Raw genomic sequence first — 21,390 nt, 5'->3', positions numbered from 1 at the left:
AACTCAAATTAAGATACAAAATACTATCTAGTATAAATGCCAGTAAAAAAATCATGTATGGAATTATAAAATATTTAGTAATAGTAAAAGCTATAAAACATGCAAATATTAAAAATCAAAAGAAATCTGAATTTTCCATTTTTACTTAACATCTTAAACTAAAAGTCTAAACATCCATTTTTACTAAACATACCAATCAAAGAACCCCGTTAAACTTAACGTGTTTTGTTGATGGTTACAAAAAATTAGCACCAGTATTTTAAATAAAGGAATGTAACACAAAATTAAGAAGTTGTGTGAAGGGTAGAAGTTTAAAAAAGGCTACAGAAGTATAAAAGACAAATGAATAAAAAAAAATTCTATTTACTGAATTTTTCAATCAAAATGCACAATACGTTTTTAATGATTCTAAAAAAAGATTTTTAATTTGAAAGTATCTAATAAATTTTTAGAAAATTACTAAAATCAATTGTTTTTTAATAAACTTAAAAATCCCTTGTGAGGCGCTAAAAATAAGGGGGTTGGGGCTACAGAAGAAAGATGAGTACTTGAAAAGGTGAGAGCTCTTAAAATGAAACAGGGAAAAGCGGTCTTTAAGATAAACATCAAAATATGTCTTGCTTTAAAAAAAATAGCAAATAGATAGGATAATTAATGACAATTCAATACAACAATTTTAATGACCTTTAGCTAATTAAAGGTTGTTTTATAGAATAAAATATATTCAAAAATTAAAAAAAAGGGATCAGGGACAATTTGAACTTTCCCTTTCATAAATGAAGTCATTTTCTCTCTCCCCCCCCCCCCATTTTATTTGAAGAATTAGCAGCACAAACAGTGACTTAAATAGACTTATATAAGCCCCCATACAAGATTTTAAAATGCGCCCTACCATAGATTTAACACAATTTTTTTAATTACGTTATTTTAAATATTAAAATTCATTCAAAACTAATACTTTTCGAAATAAATAAATATTCTTTTCATCAGATATTAGCTTTATCGAAAAAAAATATAAAGATTGGAAAAAAGAGATTGTTTTTATCACGTTACTTAACACGAAAGTGCATTTTAAAATAAATGAACGGAAATGTTCTTGAATGAAAATAAAAAGTGTAAAAATATTTTATTGAGCAACATAAATGTACATTAAATATTTGAATTGAAGAAACTGTACGGGGTTTGAAATGATTTAAAATAAAACAATTGCATTATCGCTCAAAATAAGACTCAACATTTAGTTGGTATTCAGTTCAGTGTATTTTTAACTTAAGAACATTTATATTTAGTGAATTATGGGGAATTTTATGAATGTTAAACCTTAATATAGTTTTTTAAATTATTTTTTAAGCTATGAAAAATTAGAAACAAAGTTCAAGAACAGTAAGCAGTTTTAAAATCCACTTTCAAATTTCCATTTGTGTTAAAATATCGAAATTTAAAAAAAAAATTACTTCAAAGGGGATGATTAAAATGCCTGATTTTAAAATCGCGAGTCGTTATAGCACCGGTTTAAAAATATCAAAGTTTTCAAAACCTCGTGGAAAGTGTAATTCTAATTGTTGAAAGAACGATAAAAAAAATCTCATAGATTTTTGATGAAATCAGCGCAAATAAAGTACACATTGAAATGTATGTTTCGATTGTCGCATATATTTATTAAAAATATCGGGAAATTTGAAACTCATGTGAAAATACGTATTGCTCCCCAAAAAATATAGAAAAATAGCTTGGATTTATGATATAATTGACACAAATATAACACAATCGAAAAGTCGCATAGCTACGAAATGGACACAAAGAGCTTCAAAAGTGATTACTAAAATTCGAAATTCATGCATTATAATTTAGTCGTATTAAAAGTACTGGTAAAGTATTTTTTTAAAAAAATGTGAAAATTCGTAGTGATAACCACCGAAAAATACGATGGAATAACTATATTGATTTTGCTAGGCGCTTCCAAAATTTAAAGCATAATTCAAACTTCTTTTTTTTTTCCAAAATAAAATAGAAAAATTATAGTTTTTTATTATTGTTATGATGCTCAGATGCTGCCGCTGGCCGCACATCAAGAGCGGGCGGGTTGTAGGTTGTGCACTCCTCCCTTAGTCGGGGTGCTATTTACGCCGCTGAGCACAGATAAGCAGTTTAAAATAACTTTTAAAAACAAGCTTCAAAATCCAAAAGTATGTAAGAATAGTTAAATGCATGTTATGGGAAATAAATTTCGATCCATTTTATTCTAGAATTCATTTTTAATTATGTAACATTAATTATGCATGTTAGTGGCTGTGCTCTGGGGCACATGCCCCTCTCTAGCAACGCCACTGAATTTAAGGCAATATAAACTATATTGTTTATGAAGAGTACAATATTTAAGGTAAAGTAAAGAAAACACTGTTTTTTAACTTATAACATCATTTAAAACAACTTAACGACAATCAACTTATTATAAATTAGCTATATAGATAAATATTGTGAAATACTGATATTGCTCAGCACTCACGGTTGTAGGGCTTAGTCATAATGGCACCTTTTAGTGGGAAGCATGGGGGCTACTGTTCCACCTGGAAATTATAAAGCAGCCAGTATTATAATAGTACCTGGGTTCAAGCTAGATTTTATTTTTAAGGCCCATTTTTGTGAAAAATGGAAATAAATTTTCTGAAAATTTCTTAATAAAATTTTTAATCACTTTTTTTTGTTAGCTTTCGTGTTTTTTGCATCGTTTTTCAGCCGCTTCACTTGGTTTTTCATAATAATTCCTATATATTTAATGCGTACTTTTGCGACATTCGAATTTGAGCCATCGGTTTTTTTGAGACGTTCAATTCTTGACGATTCTATCATAGATTTACGTCGTTTGATGATAGTTTATCAGTAGTTATTTATTATTTTTTCGACTTTTTTTCATGTGGTTTTTCAATTTTCGATATTTTTAATACAATGTTATTACATTGTGCAAATTTGAGTTACGAATTATCACTCACTGCCGCTTCGATTCGTTATCAGTGCGTGATTCATCGTGAAGCTTGAACAGCCCTTGCTTAGGGCCCACTTATTTCTATAGCCCCCCAAAATGTTATAAATACATTCTTTATGTTTTTTTTATTATACTTTTATTAGAAAAGCGAGTTAACAACAAATGAAATAGATATAAGTTCAAATTTACTAATATATAGTAACATACTTATGCTATAAATAATTTAAAAACATTTCATTAAATTTTGTTCAGTTAAATTTTGTTTAAAGTAACGACCTTCGCATTTCTAGATCAGGCCCTGTTCGTTACTATTCAATCTTAATGTGATGTTTAGTGATAGTTTTTTTTCTTCCAGTTATTTATCATTTTTCGGACCTTTTCACATGGTTTGTCAAATTCTGATATTTTTTATAGGGAGTTATAACGACGTTTGAGTTATCATTCTTTGATGCGTTCGATTCATGATAATTTCAGCGTAACTTCACGTTGTTGGATGATTATTTTTGTCTGTCTTTCACCAATTTTATGGCCTTTTTCACGCGGATTTCCTATTTCCGATATTTTGTGCGATCATTTTTACTAAGTAAAATTTCGTGAAAGGGCCATTTGAATGAACCGTTTTTACAAATAAAAATTTTGTTACTAAGAACGTGAGAGTTTTTTAAAACGTGAATTTTGTTATGGGGCTATTTTTTAGAATTTGAATGTTGTGAAGAATGCCACAAAATGGCCCCCCTTTTCTACCTGGATTAACCCCTCATATCTGTCCCAAAACTGTTAATATGCGTTTTTTTAATATTTTGTTTTTATTTCACTTTATTTTATTACATTTAAATATAATAGATAGTTACATAATTTGCGCTTTCCTTTTTTTCCCTGTATATTTTTGTCATCTTGTTTTAACTCCCAATTATGTTTATATATCTAATTTATTTTTAATTTTTTTTTAGGAAAGAAAAATAAGCTGCGCTTTTTGTTCCTTTTTTTTACATCCTGTTCTAGTTTTCTGTTTTTGTCTAATTTACTCTTTATTATACTCCTTGTAGGTGAGATTTGAAGAGGATAAAGCTTACTTTTTGTATCATTGATAATTTTGCTTTCTATTGGGTTTTCCTATTTATTTTAACATTAATATTATACATTACCTAGTCAAATTTTCAGAATACTTACTCTTGTTTTGAACATTTTTATTTTGTAAAGATAAAAATTTGAATAAATTTTTTACTGTTTTTCTCTCTGTAATGTTTATGTTTCGATTTCTTCTTCATGATAAAGGATCAAATCTTTTTATTGGCTTTTTCTAAAATATTTGCTTGATTTTTTTTTATTTTTAATCAATATTTAAAAAAAAAAAAATAGAAATAGGAAAAAATATTTACCACTAAAAAGGAAATCCTATCCAGTTCTCATATTTTATTTTAAAAATAATTTATTTAATTGATTTAGATTTTAATTATCATTGAATTCAAGGAATACTTATATATTTATTAGTTTCTTTTGTGAGAGGACTTAGTATTTTTATTAAGACTTTTTTTTTTTGAACTAGTATCTGTTATGCAGAGTATCTGCTTATAGCAGATATACTAATAAATTTATTAATAATTAAATGTTAGCAATTATTACTATCAAATCTAGAAGAAGCTCACAGGGATGCTACGCCTGCGCCATTTGCGACAAACTGAGACAAAACGGCATAACTGCGCCATTTTGCGACATTCAGCTCAGTTTCTGCCTAAGCTGCGCCATTCTGAGACAAAACGTCCAAAATTTGGCAAACCTGAATTCAGTTTCAAATATTAATCCGCATTGCCGTGAGTCATTGGAGATCATTTTGCCGTTCACGTCTACAAGGGATGAAAGACTTCTACAAAAAAGCGGAAATCAGCTTTTTTCTCCCAATTTTTAAAATTTTCGACCATGTTCCAAAAACTAAAATTTTTATGGAGTCCAATTAGAGAAACCCAAGCCGCCGGAACGATAGTCGGATTCCCGCGACTTCCGCTATAGAGTGGAAAGGAGTCTAAGTGTTTCGTTTCGACCACCGATATTTAAATTTTTTTTTTCGCTTGGCTGATTTTCGGAATTTTAAGTATTAGGAACTGCGCTGGAATATGCTAAAATCGCGATTTTTAATCAGACGATTTTAATATCAATCATCGATTTTCGTATTTAACTGATTTAAAACTTATGTGTTGCGATTTTTTTTACGCTGTTTAAAAATCGTACTAGCAATTCCTATTCACTCAATTTAAAAATTCAATATCGCGATCTGTATTCTCGCGAGTTTAAAATCCAACGTCGCGATTCGTATTCACGCATTTTTAAATCCAATATTGCGATTCGTTATCACGCAGTTGTAATATCAGATCTCGTTTTTCGTATTTGTACGCTATTTAAAAATTACTCATTGCGATTCGTATTCACGTGATCTAAAAATTTTTCATCGTGATTCTTATTTACGCGATTTAAAAATTCAATATTGCTATTTGTATTTTCGCGTTTTTAAAATCCAACAGCGCTATTCTTATTCACGTGATTTTAAAATTCAAAATCGTGATTCATATTCACGCGATTTTAAAATCCAAAATAGTGATTCATATTGACGCGATTTTAAAATCCAATATCGTGATTTGTGTTTTTTAAATCCAGCTGCGCGATTCATATTCACCTGATTTTATAATCCAAAATCGTGATTCATATTCACGCTATTTTAAAATCCAATATCGTGATTTGTATTTTCGTGTTTTTAAAATCCAACAGCGTGATTCATATTCACATGATTTTATAATCCAAAATCGCGATTCATATTCACACGATTTTAAAATCCAACCGCATGATTCATATTCACGTGATTTTAAAATCCGATATCGTGATTCATATTCACTTGATTTTAAAATCAAAAATCGCGATTCATGTTCACTCGATTTTAAAATCCAAAATCGCGATTCATATTCACGCTATTTTAAAATCCAATATCGTGATTCATATTCACACGATTTTGTAATCCAATATCGCGATTCATATTCACGCGATTTTAAAACCCAAAATCGCAATTCATATTCACGCAATTTTAAAATCCAGTATCACGATTCTAGAAAGAAGTAGAATTAAGTTTATTCTTGAATTAGTTACTGTAAAGAGGTGATATATTTTTCTACAGTTGTTGCATTTAAACAATTACTAAGTGCATTCATAATCACATTTTATGATTGTATATTTAGCTATATAAATTAAAAGAACATAGTCAACTAACTGATCTTGTGAATGCAAGAAAGTACAATCTACTAGTCAATGCCAATTAACTAAAAAGTTTACTTTTATACTTAATAAAGGATGCAAGTCATTTTAGAAAGAAAATTATATTTATATGTGTCTCTTTAAATTGTTTATAATAGTTTTTATATATTTCTGTTTTGATATAAAAATGTATATATGCTAATTTTTGGCTATTATTTGGCTCCCTAAAATTTTCTTGAAAAATTCCTACCTAAAATATTTCAAAATTCCACTGCACCTCCTGAATTCTATCAAAGAGTGTTTTTTTTGTGTTATTTGCATTTTCTTAAACTCTCATTATTTAATTATTGAATTTCTCTTTTAAATATTGAAATCTGTAGACCTTCCATTGTAACTGAATAGTTATATATTTTGAGATGAAATTTGAGCTCAAAATAAAATGGGTATTTTCCCTTTTGAATTACTGAAACTAAATAGATATTTCTTTTTAGAAAGTTAACACCATTATATTTTAAAAAATAAGAAAGTTAAAATTTACTTTGTAAAATTCTGGGACAGATACTATTCATTGGCATAAATGATAAATGCAATATATATGAAAACAACAGAGTCCATAAAACAATTTTGTGGACTCTTATAATCAATCATATGCAGGTTTTTTAAAATCCTAGCAATAGTGAATGTATGTATAATTGTAGTACTCCTAGTATGCTATTAATGGTTTTATGGATCCTGAAAATTATCTTTATATTGTTATCAAACTGATTAATAATCATTTTAGCTGAGATAAACTGAGTGAAAAAAATAATTTTAGCTGAGACAAACTGAGCCAAAAAGAGATTTTAACTGAGACGAAATGCAATTTCTGGTGAGACAATTTGATATTTTGCGAGTAGCATCCCTGAGCTCAGATAAACTAGATTTATTTTTCATTTAATTGGCATTACATATAAATATTAATAGCAAGTGAATATTTCTTAATAATAATGAGTTATTGATTCATTAATAAAGTAAGATTATTTTTTATAATTTCATCGCTTAGGGCCAGGATAGCCTGGTTGGTAGGGCACTGGGCCTATGTCCAAGAGTTTGTGGGTTCGATTCCAGGCCAGCCGAAGACTCCCCTTGTAGTAAATGGTGACTGATGCACATTAAATCTGTCGAGTCGCAAATTCCTCCATGTTCCCATAACAAATCAATACCTCTGGGGGTACTGATCCAAGAGTTTCCTTGTCTTCTGGATTAGTTGAAAATTACAAGGCTACGGAGTTGAACGTTAGTAGTTGTAAACCCAAAATCGTGTCGGCTGTTCAACAATGGATATAAAATAAAATAAAATTTCATTGCTTGAGCTGTAATGGCTCAGGGATAGAGCGTTCGCCTTCCAATGAGGGGAATTGGGTTGGAATCCCAGTGATGTCTTGTGGATACGAATTCTGCATCTGGCTTGCACCAACCACAGTGTTGATTTGAAATATCCTCAGTGGTAGACAGATCATGTGTTAGTCCCCTTGCCGTCAGGCTAACCGTCGGAGGTTCTCTTGGCCTCTCTGTGTAATGCAAATGCGGGTTAGTTCCATCAAAAAGTCCTTCATGAATTCTGGATTGGGTTCAAAATTACTAGGCTATGGAGTTGAACATCAGTAGTCGTAAACCCAAAATTGGGTAGGCTGTTCAGTGGCGGTTGTAAAATAAAATTTCATCTCTTCAGTATTTTTAAATATATGTAAGGAAATAGCATTTTATTTTAATTTGCATAAAAACTTGAGATATCCATTTTTTTTTTAATTCCCTCTTGTTCATTTTTGCCTCATGCGGGTGCAATGTATGAAACTAATCAGTGATATGAAATTATACTGATATACAAAATTAAACAGGGATTTTTCATCAGAATTTTCTGTAACTGACAACAAAATTTATAGTTACTTAAAACAAAAATTATAGTTTTCAATAGAATGTATAAATTACAGATATTAATTTTTATTCATTGCTGTATATTTTGACCATGGCACAGTCACAACATACTGTGATGTTAGACTGGAATGTTTTAAAAATATATCTGGAAAAGTTGGAGAATTTTATTTTTCTATTTTGAGTAGCAACCCTGTCTTAACTACTGTTGGCCATATTTCTGGTATTTTATTTCATTAAGTGTTCTTACCAGAAACATGATTTGCTTTATTTTCAGTTGCAAGTGTTATAAGAAATATTAAAATAATTGTTCTGTTTTTATTTTCATTTTAACATTTTCATTTATTTTTAGTTTTAATTTTTCTCATTTTAATTTCAGTATGAGTAATGAAGATCTTCATTTAGAGTTTGTTTGGCTCCCAAGAGTGGAAGAACTAAACGAAATATGTGACCATCTAAAAAATATGCAGCATGAAGACGATTTCAAACCTTTTGGATCTATATACAAATTTAAATCATTTTTATCAAAACATTGTGGTTTTCCACTATATGTTTTTGATTGCAAGCCTAGAATTGAATTTGATTTGTCTTTAAAAAACGCTCTTGATGAAACTAAAGCCAAGAATGATTTGTTTTATGCTGAGTTTTTGTATGTTGTCAATTGTTCAATTAAATTTGAAAAAGGTTTAGATCATGATTATAACCGCTTTCTTAATTTTTTTTGCTCTATTAAAAATTTTCAGTTTGATTTGTGGTTGAAACCTCTGCCATCTTTATTATCTGATTGTAAAATTAATACCAGTGAGGAAACATTTGAGTTGACTAAATTCTCTCTTGGTAATTTTGTGAGCCTAAACACATTTGTTGAACATTTTGATAGCAAAACATCTCTGCAGAAATTTGATTACAAAATTACACAAGCTAAGCTGCAGTTTTTACATGATTACCGAAAATTAATTTTATATTTTGTTGTTGGCAAAAATATAAAAAATGTGAAAAAAAGAAATGCTACTACTCACCGCTTTCATAAAATAGAAATTCCCTATGGTGCTCTTTATTCCATGGTTATTTCTAAAAGTGAAACACTCACTATATACTTACGAATGATTCAGTCTCCTCTGCTGTATGGGATTCAACAAAGCAATGATGAATCAGACGATTATATTGAGTTTTCTAACATCAGCACTAGCACTCCTTGGTTTAGAGTAGTTGATTTTTTTGAAGGAAATACGCAAATTAGAAAAGAATTCAGTATGAACACAGTACTCAAAATTGATTTTGAACATAAAGCTTTGGACTATAATTTTTTGTTTAAGTTATTCATTCATTGCAAAAATATTCAAATATATTTTGCTCCAGTAACTGTAAGGGAGAATTTTTCTCAACATTTGAATATTTCATTTCCTTTGGATAATTTTGATTGTTTCTATGCTTTACATTGTTTATTAACATATAGCTTTGAAATTTTGGATCAGTTGATTGTGCGAAATGAAGTTGATGAACTCAAGTCGTTTTTGAACCAAAAAAGTGAGGAAGATTCAGCTGCTCTTTGTGAGGCTCTGTACATTATTTATGACGCTATTATACAAGGTAATGTTTTCATATTCTTACATTGTTTGAAAGATCTTTTCCGGAGATTACATGGAAGATCTTCATTGTTAGTTACCAATGAGCTCCCTGAAGATGAAAAGGTTAAAGAGAAAAAACTGAGTAAATCACTTTTAATCAAGCGTGTTATAGCCACTCCCACACATTTCCGCTTGATGCCCCCTGTTCCAACTTTGAAAAGCCGAGCATTAAGAGATTGTGATCCAAAATACTCTCTTCGACTTTCAATTAGAGATGTAGATTTAGATATGATAAATTGGTCTTTAAGAAAAGGTTATTTTCCTGATTTGGATAAGAAATTAATGGAATTTTTTTCCAAATATTTCAAGACACCTTTACTTCAAGGAATCAAAATAGGAAAAAGAAATTATAAATATATAGGAAATTCAACTAGTCAATTGAAAGCTCATGGAATGTGGTTTTATGCTAAAGATAAGAATAATTTAACTGCTGATAAGTTAAGGAAAAAATTTGGAGAGTTAGAAAAAATTAAAAAGGTACCCAAGTATATGGCACGGTTGGGTCAAACGTTTTCCCAATCTATGGGTAACATTCAAGTTCCTCAAGACTGGACGAATGTTAAAGATCCTGAAAAAGATATTGAGAAAGGTATAAAAGAATATTTAATTCTAGAAGATGAAAACACTGATGCAGATGATAAACCACCTGAAAAGTTTTTAAAGGAGGTCGTACCTGATGATGCTGTTGAAAAAAAAATCATTGAACCTGGAGAGCCTTATACTTTTTCTGATGGTATTGGTAGAATATCATTGGAACTTGCTGAAGAGGTAAGTTTAAGTATTCTTTAATGCTCTCTACCATTAATAACCTCAAACTTATTTTTTTAAAAAAAGATTTCTAGATCTTCTGTGATTAAATGTTTTTACTTTATGCCTATGATATGAATGAGTTTTTTTACATGATATTTTTTGCATTTCATTTTTTAAAAAAAGAAAACAAATTTGCAGATGCTTAGGTAACCTGAAGTGGTTTTACTTAGCGATACAAGGAGAAGTAAACAGAAATAGTTATACTAAAGTATTTACCTAACAGTTGACAATGAAGATAAAATCTACTTAATGAAAGCTTATCCAAAAATTAACACGTTTAAAAAATTTACGGAGTACATAAGAAAGAGTGATCATCATCCTGTGAACGGGAAAGTTTCTCGCAGAAGCTGAAGTGCTACAATGTCGGTTAAAGTTAAATGCTTGTTACAAATTTTAATAAAAGAAATAAATTTTCCCAAGGGCATAGAGACTTCTGAGCTAGAAAACATGGGAAGGAAGGCATGAAGCAGATTATGGCTGCTACCAAAATTTTTTTGGCATATTTTGGTGTCCCATATATTTAAAAGAAGTGTGTACTCATTTCTTTATGTACCCATTGAGAGAAATTAATATTTGTACATTTTTTTAAATTTTTTTTTAACATTTATACTTTTCTTTGAGTTTTATTTATCATGAAAAATTTTTTACAACTAAAATCACCTCAAGGATACCATATTGTTTTAAATGTAAGGGTGTCCCTGCAATTTTTAATAATTAAGAGTCATAACTTTCTGATGGCAAATAGCATAATTGAAGTCATCATTTTATCATAGCTTGAAATAATGAGGTGTATCACATTAATTTTAATGTAACATGTTGACAGGCAATGTGTAAAACTAATTAATAAGTGATGTAGTATTTAAAATCCAAAAATAATTTTTAAATTTAAATTACTTGCAGCTAAAGTTGAAAAGTTTCAAAATATTATAATTGTTCTTGTAGCAGAATTTATGAATTAACAAAAGCACTATATTCTTAAATCATAATTTTTCTGTAATCGCAATGCAATTAGGCGGAGATTATTATTTTCAAAAAATCATCTTCATCTAACATAATAGTAACAAAATTTGAAAATATAATGTATTTAAAAATTATATCTAAAATTTTTTGTTTAAGTTTAATTTGAATTTGAATTTTATACAATGATGCTTACTAAGAAATTAAATGAATCCTAATATCAAATAACATGAGCTTTTTTCTTTAATTTTTGTTCTGCCTGATGTTTTCTTATTTCAGCTTTGAAATTTTTGTTAGAAAAAAGTTTAGAAGCGTTTTAAAAAGAATGCAAAGCAATTTTTATTATATATATATATATGTAATTCTGATTTTAAAAAAATCTGCTAATGCTACACTAATCTGAACACTTGATTGCCATGCTGGAGAAGTACCATCAGTATAACTATTAAAGTAAAAATATTTTATGCCGAATGAAAATCAAGTTTTGTAATAGAAGACTATATTAATCACTCTAAATGCTAGACCTAATAACAATTAATGTATTTTCTTTTTCAAAAAAATAGTGCGAAAGAAAATTACCATGACATCTCAAAACCAAAAAGCATTTATTTTTCAAAAAAGTTCCTGATTGCCTAGTGAAACCATTGCGCTATTAAAAGAAAAAAGCTTTTCAGAGAAAAAAAATTTATTTAAGAACCCTTAATTTTAATTTTAAAATACCAAATGTAAGGTAATGTAAATGTTATTAATGTAAAAAATCCCCAACTTTGTTGAACAACTTAAATCTATGTGACTTAAATTTTTCAAGCACTTTATCAAAAATTGTTTGAACGTATACTGGTTTTTTAATATCACGAATGGTTATTGATCATAGATGTTCTGAGAAAACATGTTTAATAATGTTCATTTCAATTTGCTGTCAAATAAATGAAATAATTTTAAAGCATTGATTATCCTTTGATGTCTGAAATTTCTTGATAAATTCATACAATTCCAATATGTAATTTTTGTGAAATACTTACATATTCTTAAGTCAAATATAGCAGTTAAATACATTTATAAAAGTTTTTATTATATGAGGGTCATGAGTGTCCAATTTTTGAGGAGGGTGAATTTAAAATATAGTCGCTCAAAGAAAAAAATTTATTAAATCTGCTAAGAATTGGTAAAAAGATTAATCTCTATCTGGATTTTAACTTTAATTTAAATTGATAATGATTGGTGAAAATTTTATATATTTGTATAAAATATTGAGGCAGACTTTTAGAAAACTTCAATAATTAAAAGGGACCTATACCCATTGCTTCTCCACCAGCCAAGGCCATGTCTTATTATGCCGCTTATTCAGAAATAGCGAATTAATTTTGAGATGTAATTAATTATGTATTATGTACTATATTGTTTTAGATTTACAACGAATTCAAATTGGAAGATGTTAAACCATGTGCAATGCAAATACGTTATGCTGGCTGTAAAGGAATGTTAGTTGTTGATCCCAAGCTAAAAGGAAAGAAAATTATGTTTAGAAAAAGCATGAAAAAATTTGAATCTGATCATGATTCATTAGAAATTTTAAAATTTAGTGAGAAACGTAAGTTAAAATATAAAATACATTTTGTTTAGTTTATGATTTAGCATTATTGGTCATTTAAAGTATTCTTTGTACACAAAACTTTTTACTAATAAATGTTAATTTATTTTTGATTCTTTCTTTTTTTTTACAGTATAGTTATGGTTATAATCAATTCTATGATTTTGTTATTTTCCCATTTCTGTAAACTACTCTGATTTAAAATAGTGAACTAATAAATAATCTTAAGTTGTGATACATTTGGTGAAATAATTTCAGTCTTTTCTTTCTTAATTTTTCAAAACGTGTCAGCATATAAGGCTTCTATCCTGGTGCTCCAACTCTTATGTGTTTCCATGGCCTCAACTTTACCTGAATGTTCTGTCTTAAGTTTAATTATGAATAGTGACAAATTAAAACTATTTTATGTTTATTTTATGCATGCCTCTTATCAATTAAACTGTTTGTTATTGAGTAAACAACATAATTCTTTATTATAACGTGTTATAACTTTTGAATGTATATTATTTGTTAAACTTAATCTTAATCATTTCTAGCGTCCTATAAATTGTCTCTAATTGTTCCAAATTTAAAATTGTATTAAGTATAGAAATGTTTTTTAGAAATTAAAATCTGTTTTACATTTGTTGATACAATTAAAAGATTGGGGACTTTCTCAACCATTAGCTACTAAAAAAAAGAATAAATTTGAATTTTTTTTTTTTTATTTGCCTCAGTACAGATAAAAATCTGTTCTTTTCTGTTGTGACATCATGAGTAACTTCGCAGAGAAACTGTTGAATCTGATTTTATTTTTAGCAGTAGCATATTAATGAAAAATTTCTTGAATTTTACATAATAAGAAAGTAAAATTCAATTTGCTTTGGATATCATTTCTGTAAATGTTCTTTCAATTCTGTTCTTTCATTTCTGTAAATATGATGTTTAATTCATGCAAATGTTCTGAGCCCATTGTTTTTAATGAGGCAGAAAAGTTTTTAGAATTGTTTTTTGCATTAAATAATGTATTTACTTTTCACAAAACCAAATCATCTAATTGATTAAAAAAATATAGATTAAAAAGTTTTCTGTGCAGTATTACTTTTGTTGCTGCAAGCATATTTGAACTTAAAATACCATCCGCTAAGGATCCAAATCCTCACACACTTTTTTTGGTTCCAGCTAAATTCAAAAGAACCATTTTTCAATTTCTTTGATAGTGAAGAAAGATACTAGGGGACTGAGTTTCAAAAAGAAAAAAATGTACATAAAATTTAGAAATTTTATGCATTCATTCCACTTGAAAAATTTGCTATTACAAAACTTTTCTCTTTTTAGGCACTGCATGTCTCAATCGTCCATTTATTTCCATCTTGGAACAGTTGGGAGTGCACAAAGAAGTATTTCTTGAATTGCAAAAGGAAATGATTCAAAATCACATTACAAGCATGTTTGATGAAAATGCTGCTTGTGAGTTTTTAAATCGAAATTCTCTACTTCGTCTGGATTTCATCAAAATGTATTTGGCTGAAATTCATTTTACTGAAGATCCACTGTTTCGTTCTATGATATATTCACTTTTTCAGAAACAAATTGGTAAGTTTCTCAGCTTATGCTAGTATATTTTAAATTGAACCCTTGTCTTTTTTTGTTATTTGACTTACAATCTTTCTTAATTTTCTATGTATTGCGTCATTTTCAATTTTTTTTTTTTTTTTTTTTTTTTTGTCATCTAAGTTGAAAATTACTGAATTAAGAATAAATATGCTAAACTTAGTAAACTAACATAGAATTAGTTTAAAATTCAAAGTTCATTAAAATGTAAAGCAATTTAATTTGTGTTCTTATCAATTCTAATTTTGTGTTTTATTTTTAGATCATTAATTTTGTATTTAATTTTTTTAAAATTGCATTTCTGTTAGGATAAATAAATAAATATATTATCTGTATCAATTAAATTGTTTTGTCATAGTAGAAAATTAGTGAATTTAGAACAGGAGTTTCCAACTTACATGAAACTGGGGGCCACGATTAAAAACACAAATCAAATGGCGGGCTGCAACTTTATCAAAATTTTATGTAGGACTCTTTTATGTTTGAAGGAACATTAAATATTTCTGTCAGATTTTTATCCAGTTGTACAAAACAAAAGTATTGAATTACAAATTAAAATAAGAAGTAGATTTTTAAGAATATTTATTTGCATATTAAAAAATTCTGACTACAATAACTTTAATGTGCACCTGTGTATTAAACAATTAATGTGCAACAGATATTTAATTGTTAAGATATAAAACTTTAAAAAGGTTGATATTAAAACTTACATAGTAGCACACAAAATATTCAATGAGAAAATTGAAGTTTGTCTGCTGCAACCACCAGAGAATAGATATTTACATTTTAAATTAAAAAATTTCAAATGTGTGTAAATATTTTCGTCCAAAATGAGTGGTTTCAAAAAGTTAAATTGGAGAATTTTTTCGAGAAAATTTCTGATACACACAAGCTAAATTATGTTCACGAAATACAAAAAAATGAAATAAAAAAGAGCAACATACACGATTATTTTTGCATTTGAATAAATATTTTCTTCGGTGCAAAACCTGAGAAATAAATTTTTTTGCACCGTTAATATGTTAAATTTCACAGAAATGAAGAAATTAGATTTTTATTAACAAGTATTTTAATCCATACAGATTTTTTACGAAAATTGTCTGCAGAAAAAATGACAACTAATATATTTTAGTTCGCGGGCCGAATGCGGCCCCCGAGCCGCCAGATGGAAACCACTGGTTTAGAATAAATATGCTAAACTTAATAATCTTACAGGAAATTAATGTAAAATTTATATTCTGTTAAAATTTAAACAAACTTGTGTTCTTATCAAATTTAATTTTGTATTTTTTTTTTTTTTTTTTTTTTTTTTTTCAATTTCATTCTTGCTTTTAAAAAAAATTATCTGGGCAAGCTATTTTCTCAATTTATCTTTTTAACAGAACTGCTAAAGACTAAAGCAAGTATTGAGATACCAATTGATCAAGGTCGCACTTTTTTTGGTGTTTTGGATGAAACCTTTACGTTGGAGTATGGAGAAGTTTTTATCCAATACAGTGATTGGAAAACTAATAAACCAATAATTTTGGAAGGTGAGAATTCATAAAGTTTTAATTGAATAACATACATAACAGTATACAGTTCATTGTAATTTGGCATAAAGTCTATTTTATGAGTCTATTATTTCCTTATAATCAAGTCTAAAATTCATCAAGTTTTTGTAAAAATCGCTACATATCCATATTGTCCTAACAACAAAATAAGTTCTCTAAATCTATCTTCCTTGATTAATTTTAATAAAGAAAACATTTTTTTTACTTTGAACTTTGATAGTTGCTTAGATTGATTTTATAATAAATTAAAAAAATTATATGCTAATCATAACTAAGAATTTTCATCATTTCAATAACATTCATTAAGTTTAGATTCATCATCAGCATTAGCACGACAGCCTTTGTGAGCCTGGGCCTTCCTCAGAAGCTTCTCCCAGCAATTGTTTTCCAGTTCTTTACTTTTAGGATGATTAAGTTTAGATAGCTAGCATTTTTTTCATTCGCGTTGCCTGATAATGAATACAAATTAATTAATTCAATTTTTGAAAAAATTATAAGTATTGAAAATTGGTTTTAATTTTTATTTTTATAATGCACTTTTTATGTACTAATTACAAAATTGTGAATAGACATTATGCAGAAACCCTTTTATATTCCACATGTTGTATGTATTGTTTTTTTTTTCTATGTCATCACCTAACTTATAATTAAATTACAATCAACTTTCAAAAATTTGATTCTCAGAATGTACTAGCCCCTACCCCATAAAAAGGAAATGATGGTATGGTGGTTAGCATTTGTATGAATTGCTTGCAATTTTATATGAAAGCCTAAATTTCATTTGAATACTTAACTCTTAATTACAATTGAATACATTACAATTTAACGTTAGGTATAATCCTCTTATATGTGACACCTAAAAAATAATTCATTATGTCTCAGGGGCTGCAATGGGGAGGATAGTAAAACCATAAAAAGTTAAAGCACAAGAGATTGTAATTATTTTCTTCTTTTAAAGTGGTTATCCAACTATTCAATCAAGTCTGAATAGATCCAGACAAGTCCCAATAGATTGCAATATTTTAAGTTCTGTCATTACAGCTGTGACAGCTCTTGACCATTCTTTGTGTACAATGGCACACAAAGAAAGCAACCAACAATTTTTTTTTTTTTTTTAAATTCCATTGTGTGCCACAATTATTTTTATCCTTTCAGATGTCAAAACATCATTTTATTTTTGATTGTATGTTATGAGTAATGTATCATGTTTCCTTTTGTTTCTGACAATATAATAAAGAGTTTTAGTAGTTAAAAAAAAATTCTAAAAATTCATATTATGACTTAAATTTAATTTTTGAAAAAAAAGACCATTTTACTCTAGAAATCATAAAAAATTTCTCCAAATGATTTTTTTGGAAGCCTAAACTGTTTTATTTGTTCGAAAATTATATTTCATCTTGAAAAAATTTCTATTTTGTACTTTTAAAAACAACTAAAAAAATGTATTTTTTTCTTTATCGTTCAATGCACTCAAAAAAAATTTAACATAACTTTAATACTGTTTCTACCATATTTGTTTCGAACAAATATTTTTAATGACTGCTTTTCAATTAAAACTTCGTATGTGATTGCAAACAAGATATAAAAATAACATCTAAAAATTATTTTTATTTAGATAAATATAATAAATTTGCAGAAAGATATCAAATTAAAAAGTTATTTCTATAGATGTAATATGATAGTTTTTTTTCTTTAAACATGTGTGCTACCATTTTATCAGCACTTAAAATTAAAATAATCTTAAACATATATTAAATGTTTTTGTTTCTTATTTTTCTCAAGCTAATCATGTAATAAATCGCAAACATTTTCTAATGAAATTATGAAAAATAAATGCTCATATGTGTCTTCAGTGAAAACCTATGGAATAACATGATAAATTTTTTTATAAATTTTAATTCAAAGGCTATGGAATTGAATAGCACAATGTGTAAAATTTCATTTGTGAGAGACATTTGTTAGGAATTCATTTTCATATTCATTTAAGATATAATTATTTAAAAATGTAAGTATATTTCAAGTTTTTTTCTAAGAATATATGTAATCTTAAAGTCTATATGTTAAATAACTTTTTAGAAGTTGCTGCAACTCTAAATGACCAAAAATCCTTTTATACACTTTGTTGATGTTGAAAACTGAATTGCATAGATTTTAATATTTTCAAATATATATAATTTTTAGGAACTGTACTAGTGACCAAAAATCCTTGCATGCATCCAGGGGACGTTCGAAAATTTAATGCTATTGACGTTGAAGATTTGCACCACATTGTAGATTGCATAGTGTTTCCTGCAAATGGTCCAAGACCACACCCCGATGAGATGGCAGGTAATTAAATATTGCATGCTCATACAGTATTGTATGCTCATACCTTTCCCTTCTCACCACTGAACCTTTAAAATAGCTCATTTACCCTGAGTAAATTTTTTTATAAAATTTGAAAGTTAAAAAAATGGAATTTTATAGTTCTTAATTGAATTTTGTTTTCATTAAATGTGTGATGTAAAATTAATTGTTTTCCTGTCTTTTAGTGTACATTTTTTTAGAATAGGAAAAAAACCTGCATTAAAAATCTGAAATGAAATTAAATTAAAATTTGCTTATGATTTTTAACATTAATGTTATTCATAATTTTTGACTTTTACTATTATCATTGATTCTGTTTGATATATCAATATATATTTTTTCTTAATATTATTTTTGAATTTTTAATATAATTGATAGACATTTAGATAGTATATGAATAACATGTATGATCTTTATTAAATGTTTGGCATCAACAGTCTCATAATAATATGCTGTATTTAATGGAAATGGAAATTACGGGTCCCTTGTAGCATTAGTCCTTACATGTACTGGTATAAATTTTAAGTCTTTTAACAGTGATTCCTAATTACAATAATCCTTTTTTTTTATGTTGCGATTTTTTTGCATTTTAAGTCGCTATTTTTAAATAAAATATGTCAAATATTATTATTATTTATTTTATTTTTTTTCATTTTTCAATTTTTTCTCATTTTCTCTCTTTTTTACTTACTCCCCTAAATTTAATAATTCTTTAAATCTCATTATTTTATCATAGATATAAATAATTTTGAATTTTTCTTCTCTTTCCCCTACTTTTAGTGGCTTTAACTTTTGTTTCCTGATTAAATTGCTAAAAAAATATTAATATAATTCAATGTGATTTTGAGAAATAGATAGCCTATCTGTGCAGTACAAATCTCCACTCACAACCTGACCAGTACTAAATCATCTTGACTCATTGGTAACCGATTTATTCAGTAATGCTTTCTGGCTTAATGCTTTTCTGCTTAGGACAGCCTTGAAATTAATCCATAACTGCTGATCACATTTTGTGAACTTGATTTAGAGCAGTGGAAGCACTTTTATGTACTCAGCACAGACTACAGCACCACTTCACTGTTCCAACATCTTATTTGGTCATCCTTGATTTTTTGAAATTTTCAGGTTTAGGTTACCACTGCTAACCTTGTTCTGTAACTACTAAAGTTTTAGATATAGTAAGATGCATTTTATTAAATAGATATCTAGATTAATTTGATTTTTTTTAAATTATTTAAGGTTCTGATTTGGATGGTGATGAATATACTGCAATATGGCTTTCATCATTAATTTTTCCTCGTGATAATGAGAAGCCTATGGATTTTGCTCTTAAAGATAAGAAGGAAGACTTAGTTAAGCCTGTTGAAGTAGGTATCATTTTATTTATCTTAAAAATAAATTATTATGTAAGTATACATTTTATTTAATTGTCTTCTATGAAATTATGTAAATATTTGATTAAGCCCAATTGTTGTACCAGACTCTTAAGATTTAACAAAATAAAAGTGTGCCTGAATTGCACTGAGATTGTGATTGAGAGTAAATAAAGTTTGATGTTAACCTTTATATTTTTGACCAACTTTTCCATCAAGTAGGGTTAGCCATTTCTCTGGAAAGAACTTATTTCTTCCCAAGACATTGGAAAAAACAAGACAAAATGGAAGAAACTAAAAATGATCATTACAGTTGTTGAACAATAAGTATTTTAAAAACAGCTTAAATTCAATGAAATAAAGTACCAGAAATTTTTTCATATCAACTCTATTAAAATATGTTTTAGTTTCATTCAGAATTTTAAACTCAATAATCATATTATTTAATAGTCGGTTTAATTATTTCTACTGCACAGTATTTGATTTTACAATTTAGTTTGCTATTTCTAATTAACTCAATGTGTGATTTGTAGTTATATGTTTAGTGAATGATTTATTAATTTAGTTGTATAAATAAAGTTTGATTATTATATTTTAACACTTTATGTACAGTAGGGACCGATTATCCGGAACGATTGGGACCATCGCTATTCCAGATAACTGATTTTTCCGATTTTCTGAATCACTACAAAAAGCCGTTTTTTAAATTGTTAAACCCAACTAAAATAACTTAATACTTAAAAAGCTTAAAAAGAAACTTAACTTAAATATAACTTAATAAGAACTTAAACTTAAAAAGAAGAAAAAACGATGAAGTAATACACTAATGATTATTTCCAAAATGATGGTAAGGTAAACATCTTTCAAAAAAGAAAGAAAAATCCTAAAATCTTATAAGGGAAAAAAAAAATTTTTAAAAATTGGCGGAAAATTTACTGAATTTCGTTCCGGTTTTTTGGTTTTCTGATTTCCGGATAACGGGTTCTGTACTGTAATTATAAAATCAGATTTTACTACTTTAATTGATGTAAAATATTAAAGGACTGTATTTATTTTAATTTCTTAAACTTGTTCAATTTTTTTTTCTTTTTAATTGTTGCTTTTTAGTTTTCACATTTTTAAAAAATGATATATTAAATAGTGTGGAAATTAATGCTGGTATTTAAACTACATTGCAATTTTAAGCAGTTTAAAATAATAAATTTACCAACATAGATAAATAAAAAAAATTAGATACAACATAATCAATACTATGTAACAAAAATAAAACTTTTTAGACCTTAGTGTTATGCTTTTTTCTTTAGTGAGTACTTCCTATTTGAATTTAAAATGTGTTATGTATGTCTGTTTTAGACACGTACATTCTTTTTAGATTAGGTTGCAGTGTCATCATAAAGCTTTAAATTAG

General features: G+C 27.5%; 1 protein-coding gene across 4 annotated transcripts in view; it reads left to right on the top strand.

Moving 5' to 3' along the window:
- Positions 1–21,390, top strand: part of LOC107442665 (uncharacterized) — a 48,046-nt gene that overhangs the window by 21,008 nt on the left and 5,648 nt on the right. For all 4 annotated transcript variants that reach the window (XM_016056288.5, XM_016056289.4, XM_071178527.2 and 1 more), the window contains 6 exons: positions 8,511–10,527; positions 12,934–13,117; positions 14,435–14,692; positions 16,093–16,242; positions 18,445–18,591; positions 19,849–19,976. In XM_016056288.5, the coding sequence (XP_015911774.3) occupies positions 8,512–10,527; positions 12,934–13,117; positions 14,435–14,692; positions 16,093–16,242; positions 18,445–18,591; positions 19,849–19,976 (2,883 nt within the window). In that variant the 5' untranslated portion in view covers position 8,511. The remainder of the gene's footprint in view (positions 1–8,510; positions 10,528–12,933; positions 13,118–14,434; positions 14,693–16,092; positions 16,243–18,444; positions 18,592–19,848; positions 19,977–21,390) is intronic.

This window comes from Parasteatoda tepidariorum, chromosome 3 (genome assembly GCF_982258835.1).
Source record: "Parasteatoda tepidariorum strain Cologne lab strain chromosome 3, Ptep-v5.0, whole genome shotgun sequence".
NCBI classification, from domain to species: Eukaryota; Metazoa; Arthropoda; class Arachnida; order Araneae; family Theridiidae; genus Parasteatoda; species Parasteatoda tepidariorum.
The sequence above is the reverse complement of the archived record's forward strand: the minus strand, read 5'-3'. Positions and strand labels throughout refer to the sequence as shown.